At 40.8% G+C, this 16,199-nt stretch overlaps 1 protein-coding gene across 20 annotated transcripts in view; it reads left to right on the top strand.

The window, feature by feature from the left end:
* TNRC6A (trinucleotide repeat containing adaptor 6A) overlaps positions 1-16,199 on the top strand; it is a 189,630-nt gene that overhangs the window by 167,929 nt on the left and 5,502 nt on the right. For 10 of the 20 annotated variants that reach the window (XM_048865728.2, XM_048865727.2, XM_048865726.2 and 7 more), the window contains 15 exons: positions 228-392; positions 708-725; positions 832-1,007; positions 1,352-1,441; positions 1,835-1,886; positions 4,069-4,211; positions 4,566-4,712; positions 4,889-5,026; positions 6,234-6,362; positions 6,464-6,541; positions 6,799-7,009; positions 11,186-11,317; positions 13,566-13,724; positions 14,107-14,247; positions 16,046-16,153. In XM_048865728.2, coding sequence (XP_048721685.1) covers positions 228-392; positions 708-725; positions 832-1,007; positions 1,352-1,441; positions 1,835-1,886; positions 4,069-4,211; positions 4,566-4,712; positions 4,889-5,026; positions 6,234-6,362; positions 6,464-6,541; positions 6,799-7,009; positions 11,186-11,317; positions 13,566-13,724; positions 14,107-14,247; positions 16,046-16,153 — 1,887 coding nt within the window. The remainder of the gene's footprint in view (positions 1-227; positions 393-707; positions 726-831; positions 1,008-1,351; positions 1,442-1,834; positions 1,887-4,068; positions 4,212-4,565; positions 4,713-4,888; positions 5,027-6,233; positions 6,363-6,463; positions 6,542-6,798; positions 7,010-11,185; positions 11,318-13,565; positions 13,725-14,106; positions 14,248-16,045; positions 16,154-16,199) is intronic. The other 10 variants (XM_048865722.2, XM_048865721.2, XM_075133358.1 and 7 more) reach the window with 6 other exon arrangements.

Raw genomic sequence — 16,199 nt, 5'->3', positions numbered from 1 at the left:
CTGTAATCAAAATGTAATGTCTTCATGTATGGAACTGGTGTTATATTTAGTCTTTTCCTCATGAAAAATCTTACAACTGCAATATTTTACTTGATTTAAAATGTGTATTTATCTTGCTTTTAGTTATTTGTGCTGTCTTATATTTTGAGTGTAAAGAACCCCTCAGCATTTTACATAATGTTTTAAGACTTGTTAAACTCACCAATAACTCCTGCTGCTTTAAAAAGGTTGGGGAGAGCCTTCTACTCCTGCCACTACTGTAGATAATGGAACGTCCGCGTGGGGTAAACCCATGGATACTGGTACGAGCTGGGGAGAGCCCATCAGTGATGCAGCAGTCACGTCTGGCTGGGGAAATGCTTCTGTTAGTCAGCAGGCTTCAAGTAAACCTGGTATGTGCTTTTGTAGCTTCTTTGAGTATGCAGGTGGTGAAGTGTGAAATAGTGACCAAGAAGTTTGATTGTGAATTCAAATATAAAAGCCTTGTATCTTGACATTTACATAAATACAAAAGGTAGATGTAGGCTCTGTAAATTTGCTAGTGACTTTCTCAGATCTTAGGTACTGAAGATAAATTCTACTTTCATTAGTATTTTTAATAATAATGAGAAATTAGCAGCTTTTTTTTAAACTAGTGACATAAGTTAAAACAAACGTTGTTGGTTGACTTCTTTTTCTGTTGCCTTTGATCTCCCTGGATTCACAAGATTATGGCAGAATATCAGGTTTGTCACAATAATATAGTTTGACTTAACAATTGAATATAGTCTGGCAACCTTAAGATGTATTTGCATTTAAGGGAGTTCATGACTGAAAAATCTTTACACCCAGGGCCTAAATCTATGCAAGATGGTTGGTGTGGTGATGATATGTCATTGCCAGGGAGTCGTCAGACCAGCTGGGAGGAAGAAGATGATGTAGAGATTGGAATGTGGAACAGCAGTTCATCCCAAGAAGTTAACCCGTCTTTGAATTGGCCACCGTACATGAAAAAAATGCCTACAAAGGTAATTATGACTTTACGAGGTGATGCTGGAATTTAAGAATGCGAGAAGTCTGAGGGACAGAAAATGGATGTAATTCCTAAAATCCTCTCTCACCGGAACTATTTTGTGGGTAGGTGTAGGTGTGGGGAGTTTGTGTGGTGTGGGGGTTTTTTTGTTTAGCTTTTTTTTGTATTACAGTAGCTTCTAAATGCCCCAATCAGTATTAAGGACCCCGTTGAACTCTGTTGTACAATTATGTAGGAAGGCTTAATCCTTGTTTACATTTTAATTTAATCCTTTCTTACAATGTAATCTAAGTGCTGGTGACTGTTTCAAGTATCACAGTAATCCCTTTTATTTTTAAGGGAACAATGAAAGGTGGAAATAAACAAGATGAAACATGGATAAATCCATTCATTAAGCAATTCACAAATCTCAGTTTTTCAGTAAGTATGGTATGTTTGTCAGGCTTGATAAATACCCTTGTTTCAATTAAATCATTTTCAAATTTAGATTAACTCCTTTCTTCTTTGATTTGTTTTTTCCTTTCCTTTACTGTTCAGATCTTCAATATAAGAACACCTGTTGTTTGAAAAACTTACAAACATTACTGAGTTTTAATTCTAGTAGCATGTACAATATTTTTTGTGTGTCTGAAAATGTCGTACTTCATCGATACAGAAGTTGGAAAATAGGGGAAAAAAGGCTTGCAAAATCACATTTGCTTTGTCAGAAGTTTGATTATTCTTTCTTGCAGAGTTGAATGAAATACTCACTGTATCTGGATCTCCTCTGTTTTTAATTTTTTTAAAAGGTTCTTACTAAACTGATTCATTTTATTACTTCAGAGAGAATCACCAGAAGAAACCATACCGAGCAATAAGATGGACATGTCTGGAGGTAAGCATAAGGCAAATTAGTCTTGTGTTTAACTATCAAATCTGTATTCCACATCTTTTTGTTTGCATCCTCTCCTGAGTTACTAAAAAATAAAGTTCTCATTCCCCTAAAGAAACTAAGGTTCTGATTATGTAAATGTTTGCACACATGAGAAACTTGACGTATGTAATTAGTCCCAGTGTTGGCAATGGAATTGCTCAAAGGTAAAGTTATGCATGTGCATAAGTGTTTATATGATGGGAGCCTAACTATGAGTTTAAAACCCTACCTAGGCCTCCTCCGGAACCACTTCGTTCCTATTGGAAACACAGATTTCTGATACAGCATCAATCACTAATGCATTTTGTTTGTTCTTAGAAACAAACAACAAATTTAGCTGTTCAGAGGTTTTCATTAACTATAAAAGAATCTTACATGCTAAGGATATTTTACAGTATATTTATCTTTACTGTAACCTCTTATTAATGAAAGTCTGTTTATGTGGAACTGGTCTATTCATAGTAAGTTTGAGTGATTTCTCTAGCAAATAAACATAGTAGAATTACTTTGAATAATGAGTGAAAATGAAAGGTGTACAGTAGAAGTCTCTTGTGGAGGAAAAAACAGTATCCACTAGTTACAAGATGACCATTCTGTGAGTGCATCTCAAAGATGAGCAGAATTTGTTCAGAATTGCACATGGTCAGGTAGTTTTGGTCCTTACTCTAGATTGTGTAAGGAAAATTGTAAACAAATTATAAATATTTTTATTAAGATCATTGCGTTGTCATTTTTTTTTGAAATTTACAGTCCCCTGCATGGTGCAGTAGGAGAGGGAGAATTAAACTGAATAGCTAATTTGTATTGGATAAGCTAAAAGGCAAAATGTAAACAAAAATCCATGCAATATGCAGCGGCGGCCAAGGCTAACAATGTTGGGAATCATTAGGAAAGGGATAGGTAATAAGACAGAAAATATCATGTTGCCTCTACGTAAATCCATGGTACGCCCACATCTTGCATAGTGCATGCAGATCTGGTTGCCTAATGTAAAAAAAAAATGTGATGGAAATGGAAAAAGTTCAGAAAAGGGCAACAAAAATGATTAGGGGTATGGAACAGCTTCCATATGAGGAGAGATTAATAAGACTGGGACTTTTCAGCTTGGCAAAGAGACGACTGAGGAGGGATATGAGAGGTCTATAAAATCATGACTGGTGTGGAGAAAGTAAATAAGGAAGTGTTATTTACTCCCCATAACACACGAACTAGAGGTCACCAAAGGAAATTAATAGGCAGCAGGTTTAAAACAGGCATAAGGAAGTATTTCTTTACACAACACACAGTCAACCTGTGGAACTCATTGCTAGAGGGTGTTGTGAAGGCCAAGACTATAATAGGGTTCTAAAAAGAACTAGATGAGTTCATGGAGGATAGGTCCCTCAATGGTTATTAGCCAGAATGGGCAGTGATGATGTCCCTAGCCTCTGTTTGTTTGCCAGAAGCTGGGAATGTTCAACAGGGGATGGATCACTTGATGATTACCTGTTCTGTTCATTCCCTCTGGGGCACCTGGCAGTGGCTGCTGTCGGAAAACAGGATACTGGGCTAGATGGACCTTTGGTCTGACCCAGTATGGCCGCTCTTAAATTTTGAAAAGTAAATTGGATTTTTAAATTTTTCTGGTTTAATTATCCAGTGTGGCACTAGTATATGCAGATAAGATATCTTAAATAATTTTTATCTATTGTTTCTTTAAAGGATTTTTGTAACTGAATGAAGTACTTGTTAAAGGATTTATGGAATTTTCTCATCCAAATAGAAGGAAGATGGTAAATGTAACTGCAAATCAGGAAAATTTTTACTGCTAGTATTAAGAATGTGTGGTTAACATCTGGAAATACAAACTTCAAACACCGTGTGAGACTTGCCATGTTCTCCACAAAAACAATGCCGTCAGTTTTGTCTGAAGACCAGTAAAATCTGTTTAATCAGTCCTGTGGCAATCTCGTATAGCAGTCGTCATAGTATTTTTTGCACTGTAAGGCAAAACAAGAAAAATGGTGTTTAAAATCATTCAAACATCTTATTCAGTAGTGCCTCGTTTAGAGCAGTGATAGAATAGTACATACTTATTTATTAAGTATTTGAGCAACTAATTGGACTCTTCAACTTCATTGCCTTTCTTTCTTCACCTTATTAGGAATATTACAGGATAAACGAATAGAGTTGGATAAGCATGGCCTGAACGTTGGAGATTACAATCGGGTGGTAGGAAAGGGCCCTGGTTCTCGTCCTCAGATTTCCAAAGAGTCTTCCATGGATCGCAGTCCTTATTTTGATAAGGTTAGTGACAGATTAACTCTAACCCGGATGAACATGAATTCAGACAGCAGTCTGTAGCTATGATCCATTTGTCCCATAGCTTCTGTACTAGGTGTAGAGATAAATTAGGTCTTTACTTTTAATCTGTAAAACTTGTTTTGTCCTTTTAACTTATTTATCAATACTAAGCACTTATATAGCGCTCTTCTTCTACTTGCAGTGCAGATAACACTAATCTGGTCTTTTTTGTTTTCTGCCTGTTTCCTGTTGATGCTGGACTGTCATGTGACTCTTCCCTTCTGTTCCTGGCAATGGTTTCTCCCTTCTGCTTGCTTGCTGGCTGGTTGTTGCGCATCTGTTTGTCTGTCCAATCAGGATGGCATTGTAGCAGACGAGTCCCAAAACATGCAGTTTATTTCCAATCAAAACATGAAGCTTCCCCCTTCAAATAGTGCACTACCTAACCAAGCCCTTGGCTCCCTAGCAGGGCTGGGTATGCAAAACTTGAATTCTGTTAGACAGGTAAGGCCATGTGCATATCCTTGGCATGTTACTTGATGAGAGCGTTTTATTCCTTTGAAATAGCATCTCAACTACTGTTTTGGCTGATATACCATTAAATTCTAATTCTGAATACATAGGGGTGGGGGAAGCTGCAGAAGAGGGGTATTATCACGAATGCGTCTTTCTCTTTCCAGAATGGCAATCCCAGTGTGTTTGGTGTTGGTAACGTAGCAGCACAGCCCAGGAGCATGCAGCAGCCCCCAGCACAACCTCTTAATTCTTCCCAGCCTAACTCACGTGCTCAAGTGCCTCCTCCATTACTCGCCCCTCAGGTAATACAAGACAGAGCACCCACTGTTGTTAACATGACCGAATTCCCTTACTCTCAGTCATCCACAGTTTCCGAACATTCCAGTGGGGGAGTACAACTGTTTATACTTGGTCTCGGTTGAAAAATTACTTATAATTTGGAGCAAATTCTATCCATTCATTTACTGAGGTTTATGGCATAATAAACGTTTCTCTCAACCCAAAATTTCTCTCAACCCAAAAAGTCAGTTCGTAGTGAACAACACAATCTTTGCTGGATCTGGGGAAAAACGGTTTAAAAATATTTGTAAATATTTGAAAATGCGAGGCTGAAAATAAGCCATAGGAAACATCCTTAAATTGGCAGGACGTTACATGTGACCTGCATGTGCTTGATTTTCCTGTAATGCTGACAGCAGCATCCCTGACTTTAACCTGGATCCTCCCGCCCTGTAGCTAACTCTCCGAAGCGCGCTTTTCTCCCTACCTATACTCTCCCAGTCACAGAGGATGTCCTGAAGCTGAACCCCGAGTTCCTTGCCTGTGTGGAGAGTAGAAGGGACTCCACAGAAGCACTGGTGTAGAATTACAGGAGTCTCTGAAGTGAAGTTCTGAGTGCACACTTCCTAGAGCATTCGGATAGGATGCCGTTCCTGGTGACAGAGACCCATCTGTGTTCCACTAATGTTTCTTTCAAAATCAGAAGTCAGGGGCAGTAACCTACATGTTCCAATGCTACACACACAATCAAAATTACAACTTAGAGCTCTGACAGTGTTGCTTACTCCGTGGCATTGCACATATGTAGTCTTTTCTGTTTGTTTTTCTTAGATCCTGAACTTAAGATCTCTCTTCGGTACGTAGCATTAAGCAAGCAGGGTTTGCAACACAGTTGAGTTAAAATTGGTGTCGGAACCCTAAATCATGCTTTTCCAGACTTTTGTGCCTTCCGTTCTGAAAATGTAATGTTTTACTTTACTTTTTTTGCGTTTACTAGTGACTGTGTCTGATATTTTACTGTATTTATCTTCTAAGTATTTTTATAGGGGAGCATATTTCACACTTTCAGAGCATTGAATTCTTGTTGACCTGATGGTTGTGCTGTATAACTGCCTATCTTACTTTTGGTTAACTGCATAGGTTACTGTCAATCTACCAGTGTACAACTATAGATTGTCATGGTTCATGTTCTGTCAAACCCCGTATGCTATAATATGGCCCATTTTACAGGTTCCAGTATCCTTACTGAAGTATGCACCAAACAACGGTGGCCTGAGTCCACTTTTTGGCCCACAGCAGGTAGCCATGTTGAACCAACTATCCCAGTTGAACCAGCTTTCTCAGATCTCCCAGTTACAAGTAAGCAAAACAACCTACTCATTCTATTTTTTTAAACTTTAAAGTCTGATCAAAAACTTTATCTGAACTGTGCCCCTTCATAAAAACGTTCTGTTTCTTAGCGGTTGTTGGCTCAGCAGCAAAAAGCGCAGAATCAGAGAAGCATGCCTTCTAGTGGTCGTCAACAGCAGGAACAGCAGGTACAATCTTAGACAAGCTTTAAAAAAAATTTTTTTTAAACTGTCTTGAGAGAATTGTTTGTTGCAATTGTTTGTTGAAAGTGAGACTTTCCTGGTGCTTGAACCACAGGATGGAATGCACTTTAACCTTAGTGATGGATTTTGCTGAGCTAAAATATACAAAGGAAAATGCATTAGTGTATTTATCTGCTCTTGCCAAATGTGATATTCCCCTCCACCCCCCATTTATTTCATGACTGATGTGGATTTTTGTTAAGGGTCGATCTCTTAGTATGCAGCAACAGATGATGCAACAGTCCCGTCAGCTTGATCCAAACCTGTTAATGAAGCAGCAGACTCCACCATCTCAACAGCAGCCACTCCATCAGCCTGCCATGAAATCTTTCCTTGAGAATGTCATACCCCATGCTACTCCTGAGCTGCAGAAAGGGCCATCACCAATAAATGCATTCAGCAGCTTCCCTATAGGTGAGTTTCTCCATCGCGAGTCCAGTGCAGTTAACTGATGCTTGTGTGCCACCGGATGCACAACCTTCCCTTTTACCTTTTTCTTTGGCTTTTTCCCCTCTGGGAACAAACCTGTTTTGTATCCTGTTAGTGCTTCTCTGTCACGAAGAGCAGCAGCCTCTTCTATTGGACTCATCCTGTTGTCTCTGTTCAGGAAAGAATTTGGCCAATCAAACTCATACCCTCTCCAACGGTGAATAAGTCTCTGTTACAGTGCAAAATGCTTTCAGTTCTTTGCAATGTCTGTCTCCTTGTACTTGTCTTTCTGACCCCGCGGGTCCAGAGCTGCTGACATAAAATCCTAAGTACATAATTGTGACTCCAGTATCCGTGTGAGGAACCCACATGAAAGGTCTTATTTCTCTAGCTATTAAAATGTCTTCCCTGGTTTTGGAATTACATAGATAGCAAATACCATTTTGCTAACTTGTAAAAGTTTTATCCAGCTGCTTTAATTACATAAAAAAACGTTAGCTCTGAACTCAGAATACTTCTATCACTGTAGGCAAAACAAATTAACTTTTTTATAATTGCAAACATCATGTCCTTTTTCTCTCCCCTTTTTTCTACACTTTCAGGCTTCTATCCAATTTCCACTTCAGAAATTCCAGGCTTGTATATTTTTCCTTCCTTAGGTCCCTTCTAATTACTTTTTTAATATTTCCTAAAATTGGTATTCCCTGTTTCTCCCTCCTTCCCTGCCCAGTTTGCTTTGCTCGCACATCTCTCTAGTCCTGCTGCTTATGTTGAGCTAGTCTCCTTTGCATTCATGTTGTTCTTCTCTGTAGGAAAAAAAAATATTTTTTTTAACAGACTCTGCTGCCGAAATCCCCTTGCTTTAGAGATTGAATGATGTGGTGCAAGTAGATTAGTGCAGGCCATGCTGCTACACTGCATGTAGCCCCCTGGCACTTTGCTTGTGGCCAGACTGAAACCTAAGCTGCTGCTTAATAGGTGCTGTTGGTTGGTGTCCAGATCCAGCTTTTTGGTAGCTAATTAAGAGGATATGTAAATATGTGGCCCACTGGTGGTCATTAACGATTCCATGGCACTTCTTGCAAGAGTAGGGATATATAATGCTGATCTCCTACCAGATTCCAAATCGGGTAATTACATCTTGCCAACCTTGAATTCCCCTTGCTGTTTCAACTGGATATAGCATTCTTCACTCCTTGGTTTAAACTGTTGTGTAATGTTGCTGTACATTGTTAAACAGATGTTGTTTCACTTGCAGGGTTAACTCCAGGTCCCTGGTGGGTGACAATAGTGTGTGTAAAATTGTTGAGATACTTTTGAATTAACACTATATAAATTATAAAATCAAAAGTGTAGGAGAATCCAGGTCACAAGTGAAAGTTAAGCATAAGAATATTAGGTTGCTGGAACAAACTAAACTTATCAGTGAAGAACTGAGTCAGTAAGATAGATGGTGGCAATCCCTAGCAGCAGACTGCAGTAGTGTTACAGTGTGAGGAAGAACCAAAATTGGAGAGTTCTTTTCCTAAAGAAAAGGAGTACTTGAGGCACCTTAGAAACTAACAAATTTATTTGAGCGTAAGCTTTTGAGAGCTACAGCTCACTTCATCGGATGCATGCAGTGCATTCGGCTGCTACTCTGAAACCTGTCATTATGCAAGGCACTGAATTTAGCCTTAAAAAAACTCATACAGACAGACATCATCTTCCTTTCCAAATGCAAACAGATGGACATCATACCAAAAGGACTGAAGGTAAAAAATCCATTACAATCTACATACCACACAGACTATGCCGATAGCTTGTGCCACGTGCTCTCAAAGAAACTGCGGAACCACCTGATCAACATCCTCTACAGAAAACAGGGAAAGATTAAGAATGAGCTCTCAAAACTGGATACTCTCATCTCCACTGAATGCATCCGATGAAGTGAGCTGTAGCTCACGAAAGCTTATGCTCAAATAAATTCGTTAGTCTCTAAGGTGCCACAAGTCCTCCTTTTCTTTTTGCAAATACAGACTAACACGGCTGCTACTCTGAAACCTCTTCCTAAAGGTTGCTATATTTCCTGCTTATACTTTTGCAGCATTATAGGGGGCTTCTTTTGGCATTCAGAGCAGGACAGCCTCTCCCTACACTGTAGATAAGTGAATTAAATCTGTGTGCGTCAAGGTAGGGCTCTTTTTCAGTAGAAATTCAGTTTTTCTATATCTCACCCTCCCATAGCCTGATCCTATTAGTCTTAAAAATATTTCCTCTGCTATGGATATATCTTCTTCCTTTTGTAGAGAAATACTATGCATTTCCCAAGAACATGATCATGGGAGCATTTCAGATATGTACGGTGGCTTACATGATGACTTGCTGAGGTCAGGTCCAGACTGATCATGTACTGAGGGTGAAATTCATTCTCCATTGCACATAGATCAAATAATGGGACTTGGCCCATGCAGACTTTCCTGTACACAAGATGGAATCCCCCTTTATGAGCTGGCTGTGGCCATTTTCCAGTCTCTGATCCTCACCATACCCTGTGTGGAGACTTCAGTGGACTCCTCTGCTCTAGCTTCTTTGGAGCTGAAGCAAAGGGTGCAGAGATCACTGGTGTGAAATGAGCACCAATTGTGTTTCCCACAACTGGTTTGCAAAGAACCCAAGATAGAGGGGTCAAGCACTGGTGTATTTTTATTCTCCTTTCTACTGTTTCAGATCTGACGGTTGTCTGACATTTGCAGAATCTTGGATGTTGCATCTGTTCACCTATCAGTTAGTGAAACATTTGCTGGGAAGCTCCCTAAAGGGTGCTGCAGAGTAGTGGAAGCCTGTCTGGCATCAGCATCTACTTGTGGGCTCTCTTTGGAGACCATACATAGGGCAGCAAAAGTTGGCCTGAGAAAAGAATGCAGTATCAAACTTTAACTTTTCCTAGTGAAATAACTTTGACTAGTTCCTAGTGAAAGTGAGTAGGCCAGTAAAATGAATCATGAAATCCTGTGACTCTTTAGCTGTATATGAAAATGGTACCCCATGGTCCATGTGCAGGATTTACAGGAATGAAGCAAACTGTAAATAGAGATCTGATGGCAAAATGCCCCTTAAGTTTCCAGAGTTATACTTTGTAATGGACCATGAGGTCTCTGCCACTTCACTCAGCATCAGAAGGATCGCCTTCAGACTCTTTAAACTACCTTTGGCTGCTGTCTCTTCACTGTTCAGATTATCACCCTGTGACTTTGCCAGAGCGTACCCTGAAGGAACTGGAGTGAGTGTAGAATGCCAGAGTTGATACAGTGTGTTCATTAAGCTTGAGTATTAAGTACTGGGTTCCCATACACGAATGTTACAGTGGCAGTTCAGATAGTTTCCATGATTCTGGTTTGGCAGACTGGGCCCCATTTATACTCTAGCTCCAAATCCAGACTGCTTCCATAGAACGTGCAAAGAGCACGGGTTGGGGGAAGTGGGTTGTTTTTGTTTCGTATTGAATCAGGATTAATGGATAAATGTGAACAAAAAAACAGCGATGCCTGTGCATCTCCTTGCCAAGTATCCTATGACTAGCTCAGCCAGGCCCGGGACCGAGACGCCAGCTGGAGGAGCCCAGATATCATTTCTGCTGAATAGGACCCCAGTGAGATGTCCCTTAAGATGCCAACTTTAGAATGTGACTTTTCATCGAATAGTAGTACTACTTTGCTACACAGATAAGGTCAAAGATACTCGCCAAAAACTACCTTTGGGACTCAGGGAGACTTGAAATAAATATCTTTGCTTGTGACTGAAAGTTTTTATACTGATCTGAGACCAGTATTAGGGGGGGGAAAAAATTCTGTATTTCATTTTTTGAATGTTTACTACTTATATTGTGTGTGGGTGTATTGTTCATATGGGTCTAATTCATAATCTCATCTTTGGCTCCTTCCACTTGCATTTTTGCATGAGGGCATCAGCCAAGAGCTCAGTGCTTGCACTGCTGTGCTTATATCTGTAGTAAGTTCACTGTGTTCAGTACTCTAATGCATTTAAAATATAACATAGTGAATTGGAAGCATGAACCAAGCAGGCCAAAGCAATGTTGTCTTAAAGGGTAATTAGGAAAGCCATGGCAGTTAGCAAACAAAAAGTATCGTATCTCTATTTCATAAACCAATGTATTTCTAGGAATGAACTCAAACTTGAATGTAAACATGGATATGAGCAGTATTAAGGAGCCGCAATCACGACTGAGGAAATGGACAACGGTGGACAGCATTTCTGTTAACACCTCATTGGATCAAAACTCCAGCAAACATGGTATGTTAAACACATTGTTAGTGAGAACACTGACGTTACATACGAATCAGACAAAACTTTTCAAGGTCTGTGTGCATATGAAACGTCCATTCCCTATGTTTTGGAGTATACTGGGGTCCCATTGCTAAGGTTGCATGTAGTTATGTTCTGTCAGAATTTCTATTAGTCCTAAAATGTTGTTTTAGACTAAAACTTGCTATGTATCTTCAGCACCAGCCAGTCGTCTTTTGATGTGTGACTAGCTTTGATGCGTGGAAGGATAACTTTTTTAAAACTTCATTGAAACTGGAAAAAAGGCCTGTTTTTAAAGTGTGGCCATGAATACTAGTTCCTACCTTAATCTAGATTGGAACACTTCATTATTTATTTTAAAACAAAGGCTTACATTTCTTCAGCTTTTAAAATTTTTGAAACTCAACCCAGTGTGTTAATCTAATCATAGTTTACAATAGGATTAACTCCACAAATGTATGCTTTGTCTTCGTGTCTTACCTTTTGTTTTTAGGTTTGGATTGAGAATGTGTATGTACATATAAATGCAGAGTGTTTGTAAAGGGTAGAAAAATAGGGTTACTATACCCTATGTTAGAATAAGCAAACAAACAAATCTACAACACAAATCAGTGCTGTGACTCTGTAATCAAGACTCAGTTGGCATTTTAACAATGTTTAAATCACCTGAAATCTCATCTGATTGAAACTTGACATACAGTCTCTAGATGAATACTTATAAAATGCCTCACATGGTCTCTCATTGCAATTCAGTTCTGGGGCTGCATTAGTTGTATGTTTAGATTTGTCAGCTGCTTTAACACTATGGAAAGTCCTCACTGCCCTAAACATCTGGTGGGGTTATCCTGGTACTGCACTTGTTTGTTCTGAAAGCTAATCATTATCTATACATGCCAGTAGATGTGCTGCTCTTACCTGAGTTTCTTAAGAAACAAGAGTTATCTCAATGTTAGAAACCTGATGGTTCTGACCCTGCTGTGGGCCTATAGAAGATACATATATCCGGGGAAGTCATCATTACTTCAGAAATAACTTTGTGGTGACAATTATATCTGTTCATTTGTTTGCTAATAGTGACAGTGACAAAACTTAAGGTTTATTGAGGTCTACAACCAGTGCTTCCTGGAGTTCTCCCACCTTTGTGAGCATTATCAAAAAGCTGATTAACATTTTAGTTGCCCTGTCAGTTCTGTCATTGTTCTGTGCCAGATGCTGTTAGCCAGCAGGTTTATTTAAAAAGCTAAAACCCACAAAACACCTTTGTCAATGAATTTACTACATAGTTAGCACAGCTTTTTGGAGACTGAGTATGCAGAGGTACTCTTTGCACTTTGCAAATGGATCAAGGGGGGTTCTTCTCTTTTAGACCATAGACTTATTCATGGATTTACATGCAGGATTTGAATTCTTCTTAGATTTGACAACATACTTTAAATACAGAGTAGTATTAAGCTAATTGCTATACATTGCTACTAACCTACTTTGTAATTAATTATTTGCATTTGTTATTTACAGGGCTTGTATTAGTAATAAGTATATGTAAGGAACCATGTTACCTCCGATACAATCTATTAGAATTCAGTCCAGAAAGATTTTCATTTTGGGGATGAAGCACACAGTAACCTAGAAAATCTGATTCTCCTATTTCATTTGAAAATTCATATTCATTTACAAACTTTAGATTTTCTGGTAGCTGTTGTTTCCTTTTGGCATATGGGTGTTACATTTTATTTAGTGTGGTGGTGAATAATAGTTCCTTCGTGCCAGTTAATGGGGCAGTTCATGAGACCTTCAATAGTGGAAAAGAGGGGAACCTACAGAGTCTCCACTGAGAGCCATGGTTTTAACAGCCACTTCACTTCCACACTGGAGTGCTGAAGACCTTGCCATGTCCATGTCTGTCTTTGTGTCAGTAAGAACTACAAACAGATAAAACACCAGGAGTTTGAGATTATTGATCTGATTATTAATGACCAGCTTCTCGTGACCTGGAAAATCACCAGGAGCACATTTTTAGTAGGAAAAAAAAATTGCAGATGTTCCATTTCTACTGCTCAGACTTAAATACACTGTGCCCACTGCAAGTTTGAAATGACTCAATTGGGAACTAAAATCTGACCCAGTAAACCTTTTCAGCTGTGTTTGATATGAATATGCCACATATGCAAGGGATGAGGTTTGTGGTTCTGTGAGGTCAGTTGAGAAGAATATTTGATGATCCTGTTTTCTTTAATAGGTGCTATTTCAAGTGGTTTTAGGCTGGAAGATTCCCCATTTGTTCCATATGACTTTTTGAACAGCAGTAATTCACCAGCCAGTCCTCCTGGATCTGTTGGAGATGGCTGGCCACGTGCCAAATCGCCTAATGGCTCTAGCAGTGTTAACTGGCCACCAGGTAAAATTTGGCATTAATTAACTCATTGTGTGCCTTGTATCTATTCAGTAATGTTTGTTCTGTGTTTGTCAGGCATTAGAAGTAAAAATCATTGTGGCCATGCGTTTAATGGGATCTTATTGAGGTCTGTCTTATCAATGACTTTGTCATATATGGAACTTCCCCGTGCTTGGAAATTTTGCCCTGGCGACAGAGGTGCAAAAAAGTAGGAGTGAGGGAATTAAATTGAGAGAATAAATTAGGAGCTTAGATACTTGGGCATGTAGGTCATGAGTAAGAGTTTATAGGGCTTAGACAGGAATTGCCTGTAAAAGGAAATAAGCCAACTTCATATCTCAAGCTTCTTCTCCCCCCCCCCCCCCCCCCCAATCTTTATTCCTAGAATTTCGTCCTGGTGAGCCATGGAAAGGTTATCCAAACATCGACCCTGAAACTGACCCTTACGTCACTCCTGGCAGTGTCATAAACAATCTTTCAATTAATACTGTGCGGGAAGTTGACCACCTCAGGGACAGGAACAGTGGTATGTATAAGTGGATCACGATCCAACTACCTGGAGAGACATTTTGTTGAAGGATGAGGATTGCCACTTCCCTAGATTCTCATTTAACGTTTGTTACAGTACAGGTTTCATGGCTAGAAGAATATCCTGTGGATGCAGCAGAGTTTCTGGGTGCAGGGTAACAATATTACTCCTGGAGGGATTCTGCAGGACTGCACAACTGCAGAAAATGCCCCACCCACTGCAAATTTCCTGTGTTTCCCCGCAGAAAACAGCGGGGAAGCAAAGGGAAGCTGTTGGTGGGGGAAGAACAGAGGTGACCTTGGGTGCAGTTTTTGTGGGAGATTGCCCCCTCCAAACAGGCAAGGCATGGGGGGGGGCACACAGGGTTACATGCCACTGCCACGCTCATGGCAGCGCAGAGCTGCCCAGCTGAAGGAGGCTGTGTCTCAGCTCAATTGATTCTGCAGCTGAATGCCACCTCCTGGGTCCTAGTGCCAGTCAGGCTCCCCTTCTGTGTGCTGGGAGCCTTCCTGTTTTCTATTCTGTTCAACAGTAAATGCCCATGGTGGGGGTGGGGGAAATGAGGGAAGGTTAGTGCTGCTTTGAGCAAGGGGTTGGACTAGATGACCTCCTGAGGTCTCTTACAACCCTAATCTTCTATAATTCTATGAAGGGGGGGTGAGGGGAGGAAGAAGCAGTGGGGAAGGAATGGGGAGTGGAATAGGGCAGGGGGTGGAGAAGAAAAGGGAACAGGGGAATCGTGGGGGAAAGCGGGAGCCTGGCATGCAGCATCCTCTCAAGAGCAACTGGGGCTCCCCCAGTAAGCAGGCCAATTGAACCCTCACCCTGACAAGCCCTATGACCCTACACCTGGACCCCTCCAATGAGCCCCCCACCCCACTGATCCCCAACCAGCTGCACTTGGATCCCCACCACATCAAGCCCCAGCAGCCGGACCACCCCACTGAGCCCCCCCGAGCCCCATCTCCCCACACCCACACACCCCTCCTGAGCGCCTCAACCACCTTCACCTGGATCCCCTGCAGATCCCATTGTCCCTGCACCCGGAACACCCCAACAAGCCTCTGTGCATCCAGATCCCCTACTGAGCCGCCCGCACCCAGATTGCCCCACGCAGAAACCTCTCACTCCACACCTGGATCCCCACACATGTCGATTCTCCTGAGTTGAGCCTGCCCACCCGCACCTGATGTGTCAAGGTCAGGTCCAGCCTCACTGTTGAGTCTTTGTACTGGGGGATGTGGGGGCTTCAAGGTGATCTCCCACCTCAGTGCAGCCAGTGGTCCCCACTGCCATGCTGGAGTCACATTTATTTATTGACAAATAAAATTTGCAGAATTTTACAGAACTTTAAAATATTGTGCGCATAATTTTTAATTTTGTGGTGCAGAATTTTAATTTTTTTGGTGCAGAATTCCCTCAGGAGTACAATATGCAGAGAATGCTAGCAAGTAATTATACATGCTATTAGCCCTTTACAGGGCGCTGAGAAGTAATTATTTGAACATGCGGGGAAGCAAAACCTGGCAGCATTGCAATCCCAAGGCTATATCAAGCTGTGGTTATAGTAATGGAACTATATTTTCTTGTTACAGTAACTTCTAGGTGCTGAGCGCTTGGGTATTCAAAGCACTTGCCACTCTGTTCACTAGGGGGAGAGGGCTGAATGGAATGGCAACATTCTCTAGTCTGGCAACATTAAGGCACATGTGCCTGGATTTATGATTCATGCCTTCAGTTCTTGTTGCCTTTTCACTGAGAGGACTATTTTTTGTGTAATTTACGTTTTTAATAGGGTCATCCTCATCTTTGAACACCGCGCTGCCTTCAACTAGTGCCTGGTCATCCATTCGTGCCTCCAACTACAGTGTTTCCCTCAGCAGTACAGCACAAAGCACTTCAGGTAAGGTCTCTGTATTGCTCAAAGTTCAGAGCCCGCCCTCACTTTG

This window comes from Caretta caretta, chromosome 10, assembly GCF_965140235.1.
Source record: "Caretta caretta isolate rCarCar2 chromosome 10, rCarCar1.hap1, whole genome shotgun sequence".
Taxonomy (NCBI): Eukaryota; Metazoa; Chordata; order Testudines; family Cheloniidae; genus Caretta; species Caretta caretta.
Note: the sequence above shows the minus strand (reverse complement) of the source record. Positions and strands in the feature narration are given on the sequence as shown.